Source organism: Anticarsia gemmatalis, chromosome 12, assembly GCF_050436995.1.
Source record: "Anticarsia gemmatalis isolate Benzon Research Colony breed Stoneville strain chromosome 12, ilAntGemm2 primary, whole genome shotgun sequence".
Lineage (NCBI taxonomy): Eukaryota > Metazoa > Arthropoda > Insecta > Lepidoptera > Erebidae > Anticarsia > Anticarsia gemmatalis.
Genome location: NC_134756.1, coordinates 13,132,444 through 13,150,953, shown reverse-complemented (window position 1 = coordinate 13,150,953; position 18,510 = coordinate 13,132,444). Strand labels below are relative to the sequence as shown.

Below are 18,510 nucleotides of genomic sequence, written 5' to 3'. Positions count from 1 at the left end.
ATTTAACGGCCGCCGGTGTAGAGTCGCATTTCAGGTGGCACGCCGCTGAGTAGGCGTGTCCGCCGCGAACAAATCTGGCCAATACAGTGCGGTAACAAAATATCCGTATTGGCTATTAGGAGGCCCCGCCCGCGCGGGCCTGGGGCCGGCGCTGCGACGACGGAAGGACGCAAGCGCCGCCTCTACCCGCGCCGCTTACGCCGCTAGAGAACCGAGCGTGTGTCGGCGCGCTCGGCGGCGTAAGGTCGCAAGTGGCGCGGCCGGGGTGGTGTATTACGATGTGTCGGCAGTGAGCGGCGGCGGGCGGCGTGTCGAGGGGGGTTGTCTCGTTTTTACCTCGCGTCGGGCGGCGCCGCCGGCACAAGCGCTCCAGACGCCGCGGCGAGCGCTCGTGTCGCCACACACGCACTCACGCACGGGAATTTTCGCGAATTTTCTATTTTCCCGAAAATATTTTCTTAATTTTCAAAATTTTCTGCCTGACGCATAGGCCTAATTTTAAGTAGACGAATAGAGATTTAAAGTTAAAAAGTGTTTAAAACTTTAAGAAAGTGAGTTGACGAATGAAAACTTTGACGAAGAATTGAAAACTACGACCTAAGTAAATTGTGATAACGTTAGCATAAGTAAGAATAAAAATCGAAGAGAATAAATTGGAAGAAAAAAATAAGTCTTAACAGTAATGTAAAAGTTAAGCTGAGAACAGACGTGCGAGACAGCGCTTAGACAAGATGCAAGCGATGAGCGCGAACGCGAGCGCGCCGCGTGCGCCGCAGAGGTCGCCGTTCGCTATCCAGGAGCTGCTGGGTCTGTCGGACAACCGAGAGAGTCGGGAGAGATACTTCGAGAGAGGAGATGGGGACCGAGTGTTGAACTTGTCGGAGAGCAGAGAGCCTCGGTCGGCGTACACGCCACAGTTCCCGCTGCCGGCGTCGGTGGCGAGCCGCGTGGCGTACGCCGCCGCCTTCAACGCGCAGGCCGCGGTCGCAGCTGCCTTCCTGCCGGGACCGCCGCTACTACACCCGCCGCCTGGTGAGTACATCACTCGATACAGCTACGATAGGTCTTGGCTTGTAGCCGTAAAACTTTGAATAAAATGCTCGTTTATGATATTGCAAGAGTATGGAACGAACGCACTCGAGACACCTAGTGTCATAGAGGTTTTTAGGTAGATTAGATAGTTTTTTTTTTAAAAGAATAACCGTCGCATTATTACGTTATAGACCTTCGTTTAGCCAATACATTCATTGTTAAACGTATGACAAATAAGTCTGTAAACTTAAGCCTAGCAAGCGATAACACCGCTCAATCCGTCGGTGTACACGCAGCGTAAAATCTGTCGCTTGATGCTTGACACTTGAGTGTGTACGAGGCCTATCGAGATTTGCGCGTGGAGTGCGCATATGCGCTCATTGTGCGCGTGTTTAATTAGCGTTTTAGTCTTATTGGTTAATAAATTAGCGTGTACAGTGCGGCACAAAGGGCGCGGTGCGTTTGTCGCGCGCCGCCGGCTCGGGTTACACGCACACAATGTACAATCACTACTTTATTAAACGTATTAACAAAATTAGTACGGATTGGTATTCCTTGAACATTTGTTGAGAAGAATGTTCAGAAGCTAATCTTCGAACCGTCTGTCTTACTTATAGGAAGTAGTTATTTAAACTAGATTAGAGGTTTAGCTACGAAATCAAATAGAGATGCATGGTAATGATGTAGAAAATTATATTCGATTAAATATTGTTGTACAGTTTATCTAAGATAATTGGCACCAAAGAGAGGAATTGAATAATCTGATGTTAGAACTTGTTCTCTAGAAAGACAATTCGATGTTTGTAACACACATTTGTTTTCTCATCCAGAAATAGTTAGTATAGAACGAAGAAAATGATTTTTCTATTTATTATATCGAACTGTTGAAAAAACTAAATTGAGCGTTCCTCATCCTTACGTACGCGATTTTTTCCATTACGGCAGAAAAGGATTGTAGGTATTAACAATTGGTTATCCACTATTTTTAAACTTAGATACCGACGAATACCTATTTAAAGAAATAAAAACTGTAATAAGGATTTTGAAGTTGTATCGGTGTAAGTCCGTATTCAGTTGCCGTCGGCTAGCTTCGATGAAGCGCAGCTTCAGATTCAAAGAAATTCATATCGTTATAAATACACAGACAAATTTATAAAACACACAAAAACGTATTTCTATTTAAACTGTAATTAGTGTTTTGATATCAAAACTGTCTAGTAGTAGAGCTTTCTCATTGCTATTTACCTTAACAAGTCGTTTAACTGCTTACTTAATTTTTAGATAATATAATTAATTTGTAATGGTAATAGAAGCAATCGTTCAATTTATAAATTTAATCAATAATACTAAACCATTACACGTATCAAAAATTACCCAATAATTTATAATCACAGGATATTGTCTATCAATTGAACAATAAGCTACTTTTTACACCAAACAAAAAAATACAAGCTCAAACAAAAACTAACACAGTTTTTATACATCAGTACATTAAACCATTCATTTTAAAACAAATTACTTCTACGTTTAGTTTGAATTATGCATAATGTATAGGAAATCCTTGACACGTTATATTGGTATAATGATGAAGTTATATAAGTGTAATTATAGCGAATTATCTTAACAATAAAGATTGGATGTTTGAAGGTTGTATTGTGGGTAGTTAGGTATGTAGGGAATAATTCGGTAATGAATATTTGTGTGATTAGTCCATGCATGTTATTTGGTAGTGGGTAAAAAAGTTGAATTAATTGCTAAAGGATTTTCTTATAAATTGAAAGAAATATTTGGAAAAAGTTGTAGGATACTTAAAAAATAAAGCTAAAATATATGTTTGTAACTAAAGGACCGTTTTACCGGAAAATCTTAGGATTTACCACTGTTCGGGCTTCTACAGTAACATATATAAATCAATCCGACGCTTCAATATATTATTGCTATTAATTACATACGTAGATGAACAATCTATGTAGTGAAGACTCCACAATATAGGTACTCTACAAGTACTCTTGTACTCTTTACAATGCGTACCAAGTCAAGGGATTCTTATTATAATTAGATACTTAAATCGTTAAGAGCGTTAATGACAAAATTAACCATCTTTGATGAAAGACAATGTGGTACAAGACAATGCGCACACGCACTATAGTCTCTCCCTCCTTTTTATCTACACGTGTGAGCACAAGACTAGCAAAAATGATTTTTTAAATCAATCGATCAATTGCTTGGTCATTACAAAATAATCCAGTTGTAATCTACTGTATCTTGAGTTTAATTCCAGAAAAAAATTGACGTAAATACGATAGGCCTAAGTAAAACTGAGCATTAATCAAGAAAAGTAAAGTTTTTCATAAGCGTGTATCTACACATTGGCATTGGTTTGATTTTGGACCGTCTAATAACTTGTAACTTTACGTACCTTTTTGCTTTTGTTATGTTACTTAACACTGTCAAACATGAGTCTTTTGTAAAGCAGAATTATCGCATAAATTAACACGTTATTATCAATTATAACTCTAAATTTCCAAGTGAGAATAACGTCCACAATATGCCTACTTAATTGCAATAATTATCTTCAATACTTATTTGAACCAAAACTCGTTAGTAAAAGAATCATTACATAAATCGCAGTAATTGTAACAGTACAACGTAGAGGGCGAGTTTCTTAATGTTTTTATTTGAACCCTCTTTTAACGCCCTCTCTAAGACAAGCCTCCGACGGCAACTGATTCACTATAACAAGCACGATCTCTTCATTATTAAGTAGAATAAAGTTAAAAGTATTTACTGCACTTAATTACTTAGAGTCAAATCTAGTTTTTATAACTTTATAATACACGAGTAGTTTAAGTTTTTTATACTTATTATATGTAGTAATAGACGATCAGAGAAGTAATCTTATCTTTAAAATAGTCTATATATAAACGGGCGAATGCTTTAATAGTATTTGAGCTGAGTGTCTCCGTCCGTCGCTTCGTGTACACTGTACCTCCTATGATTATGGATCAACATGGATATGATTACTTATCTTTTATAAACTGATGGTAAATCAACGCTAGCATAACGTAAGTTTACACTTAACTATGACATAAAAAAATAGAATGAGATTACTTTTCTGTTATTGTTTTATTTTATTTTTTAGAGAATAATATTCCTGTTAAATCAACATCAAAACTTGCACAATAAAACCCAAAGACAACAGAAGGAAGTAAAACCATCACCAAAAAACTGACGTTTAAACGTTAACCACACAATCAAGCAAACAAACAGACACACACAAAACACATTCACACACTCGAAGCGAGATATTAGAGCCGTAGAGTAGTCAGGACACATTCAATGAGGCTCAACACCTTGGACAAAAAGCCACGCTCAATACTCACTGGTGAAAGACCACGGCCTGCCTCACACCTTACAAAATAGCCCATTGTAACTCCACAATGAAGCCAAGATAAAGCCTCCTTTGTGCCTCATCAGATTTTACTCGATAAAGGGATAGGAATACGGAGTATTCAACAAATTAGTGGTCATTGGATTTGTTTGTTCATTGAGCGAGTGCGAGTTGATGCGAGCTGATGCGTGTCGGGTGACAAACACTGAGGGACGTGTCAATATTTGGTGGCGATGCTTGGATTACATACTGTGATGCTACTAGTCTAGTGTATATTGTTCAACTGATGAATCGTCTTTAAGATGTTGTAAGATAATCTCGTTGTTGACAGATATTTGTACTAGCTAGGTCTTTCTAAAGCTTGATTATCAAACTTGAATTTTTAAAAATTAACAAAGTTGCAAATAAATATAAACCATTTTGTAAAGCTTATCTAAAGCGGCAACTTTTAAAACACTGCAAAATAGAACACAGCCGACTAACATTTGCTTTAATCATCACTTCCCTCATGAAATAAAAGAAATATAAACTATCGTCTCGCTACAATACACGCAAGTAAAACTATTTATCGTAGCTGAAAACATGAAATCAAAACTGCAATTTTTAAATCTAATAACGAACTTACAAGATTTTAAATTCCAATAGCCTTATTCACCTTTATTTCCCAGTAAAGTCAGTTGTTTACAACACAGTGAAGAGCGATGTGGGTCATAGTGTTCGGGTTCCGTATCGATCGTCGTCGGGCGTAAATTAGACAAGCACATTAGCAGAGTTATTAGTCGCACGGACCCCTACACGCCGCGCACACACTGCGAGTTAAGATGTAAAATATCGCTTTGAACTTGAACATTTTAAACTGATTTTTTAGCAAATATTAAGTTAAATATGTTTGCTGAAAATAAGCAAAAGAAGTTTGTAAAGATGACAGTCTGTGCCGTTGTTTGATATCTTCTACTTTCATGATAGACACATAAATAAGAATATTTTCTCCTTGTAAAACAAGAATTATAAATAAAGGTAAGTATTTAAAAACGCCTAAAATCTTAAATATAACTTAACATTTTGAATGTTACGTGTGACATTCTGTGGGTACCTACAGCAGTCTTGATATAACCCTATAAAACCTTAAGACTTAGACGAAAAAGAAATCCGCAGGATTCTTTAACTGATCCTTAACTCTTAGGTGACTGTTGACAGTCATTTATAAAAAGATTGATTATACATACTACCTAATACAAATACCATTGGAAATACCTATATTTTTCAGTTGGTAAAACACGGCAAAATGGCACATTCGAAGGTATATATTTTAAAGTATATCTTGTAGTGTTAACAGTGGTTTACCCGAAAGGGTTGTTGGTTATTGGTTCGCATAACCGCTAGTAGTGAGTACACACACACACACACAGTGCACATAATGAGTTGTGTTGTGTGTGTGCGTGTGTGCGTCGGTTACCCTTCCTTGTACAACCAGTTTGTTATGCGGTGGCCTGTGTGATGAGAGGGAGCGAGCGCGGATATAATGCTATAGAAAGAAATAAAGAGAAAGTAAACAATTTCTCGATCCTATTTTTATGCAATTTAGGTTGACTGATGAAAGTTAAGCTTGTCTTCGTTAAAGTGCAAAGATCTGAATATAAATGCATAGATCTCTTATAATTTTTAATTTCATACTATAACTAACTTCATTGCTTTTGGCTAGAGTTGTCGTACCTACAGCCACTCCCTAAAGTTGATAAAGAAACTATGTATTTATAAAACATAAGATTGACACAAAAACATACTAATTTCAATCCCAATTCACTCGGCGTAGACCACAAATAAAGTATTTATTTTTCGCGCAATATAAGTTACCATAACAAATTCATTTGAGATATATCACTTAATGTTTAAGGCCGGAAGAGCACTGCAATTCAAAGTTCTTTGGTGCAAGAGTCGCTATCTCTCTTCCCTGAGCTCTATCAGCAAGTCCCGTGATGTCTGCGGGATCCGTCTTATCAACAACAACACATGCCTCTACCCGCGCCTGTACTCCCTGTACACGGTGTTCAACACTGTGTTACATCGCTAAAGCGTGCGCTTGTGATTGTGCTAACTTTATCACTTGATGGAAAACTATTGAAAAAAGGTGGTAGTCCATCTAGAGCCCCCGTTCGAATAGCACCTAGTCCAGTCCACGAAAGGCACCCATCAATATATGTATTTATCAGGTGCTGTTTAAACGGGTGCTCTAGACTCTAGACGGACTGCCTCGAAAAAAGGTGTAACCTTAGAATTGTTAAAAAAATATCGTAAGGGTGAAAGGAAGCTTGTATGATTATGACTTCATGAACTCGTTAAGTTGTTCGCTCCGAGTATAATTAAACATGTGCAAAGTAAAAAGTAAGCTGCGATTGATATGTAAGGTTGTAAGATCTTTATTTTACCTGTCCTGCTGAATTCTCTTCATAAAAATTCAGTCTTAAATTTTGATTGAAATATGAAATTTAGCAACGTATCACTAGACAATTTAGGACAGCAAACAGATATGCTAAGCTATCAACTTGCGACAAATTAAAACAGAACAAAGCAATGTTCGTTTCTAAAGACAATAACGTATTCCTCACATAATTCTTCATCTTGCAGTATTTCTCTATCACAACAGTGCAGTGACGTGTGTGTGTGCACGTGTGATGTGTGTGTGTGTGTGCGCGTGGTGCGGGGCGTCGAGTGCGTGCGGCCCGACACCTCCGCACAAAGCACCGAGCCGCGCGCTGCTAATAGCTAGTTTCACACTACTAGCTCTACCTCCCAGGTGCGCTTGCGTTACTAATCAACTACATTTATTATTTATTTGAGAAGAAAGAAAATTACACAAATCTGAAGTTGAATCAGGTTCCTAGACTGTTAGTTAGGATATGGGTGAGCAAAATTTATATAGAATCCACCTTCGTCATATATTTTTATGAGGCACGACATTTGCAAGAAGAATCTATGTATTAGTGGTACCTAAATAATTATTTTGAGCGTTCAGAATAGTGGTGCAACTTTATGGTTAGATTAGAAATCTTTTACAGCTAAGGGTAGGAGGAATGAAAATCATAATATGCTAGTAATGTTACAAAAACCTCGACGAATTCGTGCCCGATTTTAGCATTTAAGAAGTCAGTACTTTGTTGCCAGCTCTATAATTACCTACAATAATACTAATTAATACAATTGTCAGTCTCAACAAGAATCAACACAAATCGATAGTTACAAGAATGATTCTGCTGAAAATTGTAGCAGATTCAGCTGTTAGAATTTAAACCGAGTATTGTACAATTTCACTTTCAAGTGAAGAAAACCGCTAAACCGACGACCTATTTCCACCACAGAATCACGAACAAACGCATTTTTTTCTCCTAGCATTTAGCAAACAAACAATAACACTAAATACGAAACTAATTTCAACTCAAACTGCACATGATTAAGGTTCAAATTTATTAAGCAAAGGAGAAGCCTCCCTTGCTTCTAATTAGCCTGAAAACGAAACTATGTGGGTTTAATTTGAATGTAGACTTTATTTAGTAAGTGGTAGGGTTTGATTCAGTTTGTTGTGTGTGCAACAATAATAGAGGACACTCGACCTCTCCGAGGCGCGAGATTTCCCGCGGGCATTACTTTTAGTGTAAAGTGTCGCGAATACTTTGTACTGAATTAAGAATATACTGTAATGTGTGAATGATTGTGTACTTCCGTGAACAAATGATAGACCACTTAACTTGCTAGGCTAATAAGGCTAGAAATATTTTGACATTTTTGAGAGCAAGACTGGTATCTGATAGGATATATCAGATACTTGACTAAGTTGACGATCCACAAGTGTCATCTGATTACACGTATTTTATACTGGGATTGATTTACGACCAAAATTACCCTAAAATATATTTCACATAAAATGTTAATTGTGAATTGTGTAAAAGAACCTCAATGACAGAATTGAAGTAAGTTTGAAGACAATTAGTTTCACTGCCAAAAGTAAAATTAAGTGTATTATGAGAACAAGACTAAGTATTTTCAAGATGGTGAAATAAAACAAATCTTAGATTTAAATTCTTAAAGTTCACCTTGACCTCTAGAAGTTGAAAATGATTGTTATCTTAATAAAACTGGAATGTAAAACTGAAGTGTAAAAGTTGTAAAAACTAGTGTAAAAGTAGAAAGTGTAAATAACATTGGAGTCAGCGCTCAAATTATCATAAACCGTATCGTTAGCCAGAAAGGCTGAGAGCTACATCTAAAATTGTAATTTGAAAACTTGAAATGGCTACAACTTTTTAAAATGTCCTTCGTAGTTTATTGGAAAAGTAAGTAATGCCTGTGGCTTTGTCCGCACTTACTACATTCTTTTAATTGTTCTTTTAGATATGTACAAAATGTCTAAGTTATTGGTATTGTTAACATTTAGTTTCATTGATCTCAATCTACTATTTAAAATTTACTGGTCCTCGTAGATTTAAGATATTCTGAGTATATTAAATAGTAGTCGTTAATTTCATTTAAAAACAAGTGAGTACCTATGAGATAAAAACAACAACAAACTCATTTTCATTAATTCCAATTAGGCTCTAGATTGGCATCAAAACTTTATTAAATAATATCGCGAATTACCAAATTGTTATTTAAACCATAAAACAATAAAAGCCTGAAACAAACAAATTACTACATCTATATAACACAGTACAGGCTTCACAAAGAGAGGCCGATACCAAATATCCTCTTAATATACCCATTACATTGAAAACTCCAATAAAAACCGAATTTCGCGCTCATATTTCAGTTAAACCATCTTCCATCCCGCTCTAACAAGTAGACAGTCGTATATTCCATCTCTCTCGCTCTAGTGACGTGCACCCGATTATGATAATAGTCCGTGGAGTGAATATAAATTGGTGTGTTATTTACAATGAGTTATTTAACGTGAGCAGTATGATCTTATTATGTAGATTTTATTAACGCTTATAACTGTTATATCGTTATATTAACGGTTATCGGCTGTTATGAATTTGTTATACTCATTAATATCAATGATGGGCTTTATTATATCCTCCGTGTTATTAGGTGATGTGTATGCATATAAGGAAGATACATATACAAACAGACTTGCTTTGCTTTCCTTATTTTCAATAATGAAGGACTATTACACATAGTTAAACATTTTGTTTTAAGTAAGTATGTTTATTTGATCTGACTCATAGGCTGTTCTTAGTGTTATAATTATCTTGTAAAATAACACAGAACGTAGCAGTAGCATACAAGTTCGAACATTGAACAAAACAATCGTATTTAGTCTTTTTGTTTGTAACACAGCACTAGAATTTGGTTCAGCACATTGAACACAAAAGTCAGTAAGTTCCCAACACTATCTACTATACCCTAGAGAATAACACGACAGAGAAAAACAAGTTCTCTCCCCAATAGCTGTTATAATATCATATTAAATATCACATGACATAATAGTGAGAGAATCAACAGTATCACCTAAACGCTTGTTTTCCTCCGGAACAAAACGCAACCCCGAAAAATCTATACCTCACCCTCTGCCCTCCCCCTCCGGCCCGCCTGCCCCCGCGCCCTCCCCCCGACATACTCCACTTTTGGACTTTTTAACCCAAAGATGGCTTAATTTTCTCGCAACGATTATTCCTCGTCTTGAAAAACTCCATTAGAAATGTTTGAGGGAGACTCAGGGGTGGAATCTACCCTCGGATTAGCATTTAACAATTAACTGCCTTACGATATGTTTTGAAGAAGAAAGTAAGTATCTTTTGAATTTGGTTGGTTTTTCTGAAAATATGAAATAAACTAGCCTATTTATAGAACACATAGGTTTTCCATTTCCGGCCTGATAATCTCGAGGACTTCTTGAAAGAACACCCTTTGTTTTTACTGGGATCTTTGAGGAAAATGTTCAAAACAGTTCTGGCATGCTACCAGTTTTTTTAAGTTGTCGAATGAAAATGTACGTTTGAAATGAGTCAAAATATTTTTCTTATTTGAAGAACTGATGGTTAAGGTTGTTGTCATAAGGTGCTGTGAGCTCAATTTACGTTTCATATTTACTTTTAGTGATATCAACAAAGTTGATTCGACTCTGTAGTTACCATTTACTTTATAAAAAAACAAGTTCTTTGCGGGCAAATACTCAATTTTAATGTCATTTAATAGGTAAAGGCGATATAAAGGTAAAGCAAAGTAAAGATATAATAAAAAAATGCATCGAATTTATCGTTCTTGTATCGATAAAAAATTCAATTTCTCATCTTCCATGCAACAAGTTTCGGCACATGATTTTTGGCCAAATATTTATGGGAATATTTTTAATTAAAATTTGGTGCAGAGTTTATTCTGGAAATATTTTAAATTTGCGCTTTATGAAATAGGGGGCTGCAAAAACTGAATGTCGGAAATATTATGAATTATTTAAAAAATAGGGTAAAAGCAACAGAACTACAAATACATGGAAAGTCACTTAATTTGTTGATTCCTAAAATTTATTGAACTTTGGGAAGAAGTAATTTGCGAGTGTATTTAGGAATAACCCAAATTAAGACACAGTATTTACTTTGTATTCATAATTCAAATTTTCAGGTAAATCAGTTTAGTATTGTTTGATAACTAGGAGACATCCAATTTCTCTATGTATTTAAGTCCTGAAAATTAAATATTGGTACCGGTATAAAGCCTACAGACTAGTAGTACTGATTAAACAATATCATGTAGATATTAAGGTGTAAAGTCGTAAACAAAAGCGAGCTTAATCAGTAAAGGTGATATTGTGCCGGCACGCGCGGCATTCGTTTAATTAACACCGCGCCGCGGCGCTGCTGTCGCGACAACGTGGCCCTCTGGCGACATCTCACTCACTTCATGGGAAGATTTGTCACACTGAAAAATAAATTATTATTAATAAATTATTAATAAGAAGTTAAATATGAAATATTCACTATATGTATATTATATTAATCGAATCGTAATAATTCGATTCATATGAAATAATCAACATTTTTACAAATCCAAGAATAATTGTTGAGTAAAATTTTATTGTTAAAATTGTATTTTTTTTTTCAAATTTTATTGCTGACAAAATGTTATTGGTACGTTTTAAAAAGTAAAAAATGATAGGATTGCATTATGGTTTTTCATAATGCACTTATGTACGAGTATCAATGTCGAAAAGAAACACCATTCTCATGTTGAGATAGATATAATTTTTAATATTTTAGACTCATAATAGTGTCGGCGTTCTATTTATCAGTGAGATAACAAGACAGAGGTCCGCGCGGAGGCCGCTCGGTGCGGATTTGTGTGCCGCTACGGATTTGTGTGCCGGAGCGGATCTGTGCCGGTGCGGAGTTTGTGCCGGTGCGGCGGTACGGAGCGGAGGGCGGAAGCGCCGCGGGCTCGCCGCTTATTGTTAATTAACTACACGACACTCAGATACCCGGAGACACACCTGGCCACTGACACTCGAAATAAATATTTTCAAGTATATGTTAGAAGTTTCTGGGCAAAAATAATTGAATCACGCCTTTTTCTCAAAGTGGTAGGCAGAGACCAGAGAACGCCACTTGGTACGATCCTTATAAACTTCCCTTTTTTCAATCACATCCATACATTTTGTCATACAGGACCGCCTAAGAGTCAAGCAAAAATTAATTATTTATTTACTTTCAATTGTAAATTAAGCTGTTGCCAACTACAAAGAGAAACTATCGAACTCTTCAGAATTGCAATTGACGTAAGATCGATAAAATTTTAATAAATATTTCAAAAGCTTTGAGATATTCAAACACCAGAGCGACTAATTAATTCTACAAAGTGACATAAAAACATTAGGTCACTTGAAATTATTTATAAAACAACTTATAAAAGAGACATGCTGTAGCTTAATAACTTAACCTACCCATACAAGTACCTATTTAAAAAAAAACCTTTATTACTAGCCCAGTATTATAAAGTTTTACTAGTAACTATGACAACCCCACTAGGCGCAGCCTGTATCGGGAAAATATGTATGTTTGTATAAATTATGTTTATATGTATGTGAAAGCGGGTAGTGTATAGCATGTGAACCGGAATAGAACCAGAGACAACGCGGTATACCCGCGGGCAGACGAGCGCTATCTACTTATTGTTTGTTAATTGCATACCGTTTTAATTCCACCTAAGACTTATTCTAAGCGAGAAATAAGTGCATTTTTATGTGGCCAAGAATTATTCTCAATTCTTTCCCTTTTTTAAAAGTGGAACCTTTTGAAAAGATTTAGGTAAATACAGCTTTAAACACATAACCGAAAATACTTGACTTTTAGAAAGCTTGTTTCTACCAAAATATAAACTTTAAGAAGCTTTTAAAACAGTCGAAAATGCTTTAATAAAATGTGCAATGCCAAAATATTAATTGTATATTTGTTAGAAAACCTAGAGTCTCCCTGTGTGCCACAGCGTAGCGCTTCAATCGCCGGGCGTCTTTGTATGAGGTGGCAGTTTTCTTAGCTCTACGGCTCTCCGGCTCTACGGCTCTACCTCTCGCCGGTAGAGGCAATGAGAGCGTTTAATGAGGCCGCCCGGACAGCCCCTAATTGATTAACTGTTCCCGCACACAATCCACAGATCTACTCTACCTAGAGCTCTAGCTAGAGTGACAGGAAACTGTAATTAAGATAACTAAAGGCACTGTCTCTATATTAGGGGTGGAAGATAGCTTTTGGAATGTGAAATATTTTTCAAGCACTTTGTTGTACGTTCGCTATTTTAATTAACTTTTGGGAAACTAAGGGAAAGATTTTATCACACACATTTTTATTATTTCTTGAGTCATGTTTTGAAGAATGTTGACGTAAGCAGAATTTTGACAAAGTACATATTTAACTTTAAGGGATGCTAACATTTTCCTAAATTTTCGCAAGTTCAGTTCACCTGTATCATAGCGAGCAGACGCAAAATAGGTCACTCTATAAGTGAAGCTAGTGGAGATCTGCTTTGACTCTATACTTAAGTTTCTTTGTATTGTTACTGAGTAGGCTTACAGAGCTACTCAGTTAAGATGTAGGAGAAATAATTCCTAACACAAAGAGGTAATTAGGCTAGGCTTAATTTTTCTCAATATAGTTTTTAAATCAAGAAAACATCAAGAAAAGGTGTTCAAAATTGTTGAATATATCGCCTTGATTGTAAAGAGTAGAAAGCCTGTTTCAAATCTTAAACGCATATGATTGGATGAATCAAATAAAAAATACCATTTCCTTGCAAACTTTAACCTACTTCATGCCATAAGTGCCATCTATTGATTTTTTTGTAACTTGTAATTAACAATCTTGCTAGTTTGTCAATGTTGAATTGAAAGTTGAAGTTTTTCATACTATAACTGTCGTGTCTCGACAAATGAATTATCTAACTGCAAAGGTCACATACCTCTAATTAACATAAAGCCTTAATAACTACTTAGTTAATTACTATATGTATAAGAGTGTGCGTCATTGGCACTCAATAGCTAGTTAATTGTCGCCGGCCGGCCGGGAACGCCGCGGAATGCGGTCAGCGGTCCGACATGACCGCCCGCTATTGGAATTGTTCTATGCTAGTAATTAGTTTCAGCAGTTCCGCCAGTCGACTATCTACTAATGAACATTGCGTATTTAATAACGCTTGTATGAAATATTGATAGTAGGTCTTTAAGCTATTCTTGATTGATTGAGTATGCATTATAATGTGTGCAAGTCGCGAGAGCTTAAAAACGTTGATTAAGTATGTTTGATAAGCTTGATTTTCTGTTGACTGTTTGAGAAACTTTAATTCTTTATTACTTCCTTGAGGATCTGGTAAAGGCCAGTTTAGTGTTTATAACTAAATGACTACCTAATTTTGATGTCATCAATTGTTTTGTCAACAAGAGGGTAAAAAGAATACACATTATAAGTAAGCGAATAAAACGCTACTATTAAGAAATTATGTTTCGGTAAAGATTTTACTAAAGGGCCAATTCTAAAACTTTACTTCTATATCACTCAAAAGTATTAAATAATGTAACATAGAACCTAAGCGATGCCAAGAAAACCAATCAGTAAGAAAACTATAAAAAACACCTGAAAAAAACACCATCGTTCTTTCCGTTATATCAAAAGAAAATATATTGGCATCCTTGAGAAAACACAACCTTGTGTATGTGTGTGTGTGCGCGACATCTATGATCACACAGTGTACGTCTGTGTGTGTCTGTTTACGAGGACATCAAAGCTTGCCGCTGGCGTGAATGCCAATTGGTTTTTTTTATCGTTTTCTCTAGGCTTGTGATATCCTCCCTCCTCCTCCCCCACCCTCCTTGATGTCACGATGTCTTATTGCCAAGTGATGCCAAGTGATGCCAAGTGCTGGCAAGTTTCTGGTTCTTTATCTAATGCTCAGTTAGATGTCTAGACGTAGATGTGTTGTTTGTGACTGTACGAATAATGGAGGAAGTTCACTGTACTTGAATCGATGACCAAATTATTTTGTATTATATATTCGTTTTATGTATGAGATGTTCAAAGTCAAAAAGGAAAGTAATATGAAATGTAATTGTTCTCGAAACCATCAAGCAAATTGAATTCTTTCGTATAGAATTCTTGAAGTGGTTGTACATACCTACTCTATATTTCGTAAACTGAATGAAATTGGTTTCGTGACGCAATAAGAAAAAATAGTTAGGTACTTTTTTTATTACAACTTCGGGTATATCTTGAACTAATCAAATAATAATCTTCAATATTTTTCTCAATTTTAATCAAAACATAACAATAAAACTACCAAAAAAATAAACAAAATTAGTTGATCATGTAAAAACAGCAAACAAGGCTGGTTGAATTCACCCGCGGGCTTGCCCCGGGCTGCGCGCGTTACACACAATCCCGCCCAGCGTACCGTGACCCCCGAAACGTTCCCTATCAACGCACCAGCCGGAACATTTACACCCAAAACAGGGACTGTGAGAGCTCAACACCAGCTGGTCTCATGACAGCATTGAGTTACGACCAGTTTCGCTTGAGCTCTGGCGTTAGGTGTAACGACCCGTGTTTGGCGTGAGTTTGTTCGTGTCGCAGGGGGGATGGTAGGTGTCCTGTGAGTGGTGGTGGTGGTACAGCCGCCGCGTGTATTAGTGCTCACTTCACACGTCCTACAAAGGTCGCTAACTGCCTGCTATTAACACGGCTCGACCCCCCCTATAGTGTCACTAGGGATGTCTTGTGCACTAGGGCTAGTTAGCTGCTGATATTAATTAAATTTGGTGTTATTGTTCTTTTTTTGGGTAAGATAGGTTTTGTTTAAAAGACATTTGGAGAAGAAAAATATATAAAAATAAGGTAATAATACTTTGTGCATTTTTTGACCTTGTAGCATTACAAACGCTCTACATTTCTACTCAATATACGTAACATAGTCGTTCATTTATAAATGGACAAATATCAACCAATATTTATTTCCAGCAACACAGCTTAACTTTCGTTTATGTGTACAAAGCCCCAAAACAACCTGTTATCTCGTTCCACCAATTTTCTAATCAATCACAAATTGTCACTCCCGAAAATGATTCAATTAACAAAAATAAAATAATCGCTGGAAAACGAGTATTTGCGTCGGGAGCACATCCCTAGGCGCTCGTCGCCCGCGGCTCACCGGCTCTAATCAAGCAAAACAACACCCTGCCACCTACATAATAAGATCTTAATTCCATTGTTTACTTATCTTATTATTTTTTCCCAATTCATCGTAAGAAAAATAAACTTTACAGTTGTAGGAATAAGGTGTAAGTTGGCTTGATGTGTTAGTTTCGTATTTAGTCAATGATTTTGGCTGGAACAAGGGCGCGCGCCCCGATGTGCCCAATGTGCCCAATGTGGTGATAATTCGCTCTGAGCTCGCACACAGTATAATAACTGAACAGATACAATCGACTCACTAATTACATGTCAACTAATTGATTCGTTTCGGTTATTTCTAAATGATTTGTTTGTTCTTCATTGAGTGTTATTAATTTTTCTTTGAGCAATGTTTATTTCGTTACAATTTCGGTAGCTAAATAACATTCTTTATCATTCTTTCTATAGTATAAAATTATGACAATTTAAACAAAGAAATACTGTTCTAGAATCGGTACTTCTCTGTTATAAATAAATAAGGTGTCACGTCTTATTTCAAGATACATATAGTCAATAGATGGGAAAAGTTTCGTCATTTTAAACATTGTTCAAAAAACACATTGATTTTTTCTCTAAAAGGTCAACACTGTTCTATATCTTTTTTTAAAAGAGAAAACAGGCTATTTTTATCTTACTAGCATATAAATAGGTACTTAAGTCTAAGTAATAACGAAAAACATCGTCACGTCCATTTCATTATAATTTTCCCTGACCCTGTTACAGTTAATTCAATATCTAGCCTTACATCGTTCTACTCGACATAATTCAGGCACTATTGTATTCACTATGTCCACACATTCATATAAAATCACTACAATAATGCATAAATACTCAACACCTATGTAAATGTACAAATAAATAACAGAAGTACAATGAGCACATGTCAATTATAACAACAGTAGGTGCACTACAGGACGTCACATAATAACGGACGCGACATAATAACATAATGCTGATAATTATGACCTGTATGACTAACAATACAACCCTACACTTCTAGCGACTATTGTACGCAACACCTCAACAACTGGGTGTTGTTGACTCGTCCCAAATATTGTGACACTCGCCCCACCTCGTGGGATAAAGGATAAGATTGGGACGAACTCACTATTGTGGTTTAAATGTGTTTTTGTTATTTAAATTTCGGGTTTCTTGTTGCCGAATTTGAGACGTTTAGGGATGTTAAGATATAGGGGTGGGAAAGGTGGTTTAATAAGAAAGCGATTTGTCGTTGGGTAGACTGCAACGTATCAGACAAGAGCTATTGTTTAGCAATTTCATAACATCGGTTGCAAAAAAATTTAGCTTACTTTCAACTATATCTTGATTTTTCATTATGCAACTGAAAAAAATAATGAAATAAATAATTCTAATACAAATGGAACAGCTCTAAATTTCCTGGCCTACCATAATAAGGTTTAGTACTAATATTTGTATTAACCGAACAGCAAAGACATAAGCAGTAGGTACAAAATGACCAAAGATCGACTAGATATTTTTTGCAAAAGTTTGCCTTCACAAAATCATTTGTCATTGTTATTTTATATTAATTATTTTCCCGAAATGGTGCAAAAATAGCAGTGCAGTGAAGTGGCGCCCTCTTCACGAGTTTTTGCGTGAGTTTCACGGAAGTCATTGTTTGTGTAGGCTACTGTATCTGCCGTGGTCCGTGTTACAATTCTCGTCATATTTAAGTTTTTTGTAACCTTTTCAATAACATAATTGGAGTGCGAGCTTTTGATTTTAGGATATTAAATTGAAATTCTTTGTTTAAAATTAAATAAATAATATTCAAAGATAGGGTATAACTTTCTTGGAACTCAATTATAAAAGATCAGATGAATAAAGTTTTGTAAATAGTGCTTTTCTCTTCTAGAGTGTGTGAATATTTTTTTCACAAGGCTTCACCGCTGTAAATAAAATAAATGACAAGTAGGTAACTACGTGCACTTTTTTAAATTATATAAAAAAACTTAGTTATAAGTCTGCGATAATAACTAATCGGAAGGTAAAATGGCAAACCTTCAAATCTTTGTTTCACTTAGACAACCTCTTGGCGGGGTCACAGGCAGGCTATTCGTAGACAATCATTATCGGTATGTAGCTAAAACTCCATCAAAATGTTCGCAATAAAATTTCAATTACCTTGAACCGCACGGACTTAGCTTGCATCTCAAATTATAAGAGGTCTTTTGTTAGCGGATTAGCCGGCAAAATGCGGAGGGCACGCCGTCCCGCCGCGCGCGGTAATTGAAATAACTCCTCGCATTAGACGGTGTTATAACCACCAGTATACCGTGAGCCCCCGCGCCTCCCCCGCTAGTTCACCAGTCTAACGAGCGCGGGTTAATTGCTAAACTTTCCACAGCTCTCCGTAGACTGGGCGGC

At 36.3% G+C, this 18,510-nt stretch overlaps 1 protein-coding gene across 4 annotated transcripts in view; it reads left to right on the top strand.

Annotated features, from left to right (window-relative positions):
- Nucleotides 1–288: 288 nt before the first annotated feature.
- The window catches only part of LOC142977209 (visual system homeobox 2-like), a 91,939-nt gene continuing 73,717 nt past the window's right edge, over nt 289–18,510 (top strand). For all 4 annotated transcript variants that reach the window (XM_076120967.1, XM_076120965.1, XM_076120966.1 and 1 more), the window contains exon 1: nt 289–1,032. In XM_076120967.1, the coding sequence (XP_075977082.1) occupies nt 732–1,032 (301 nt within the window). In that variant the 5' untranslated portion in view covers nt 289–731. The remainder of the gene's footprint in view (nt 1,033–18,510) is intronic.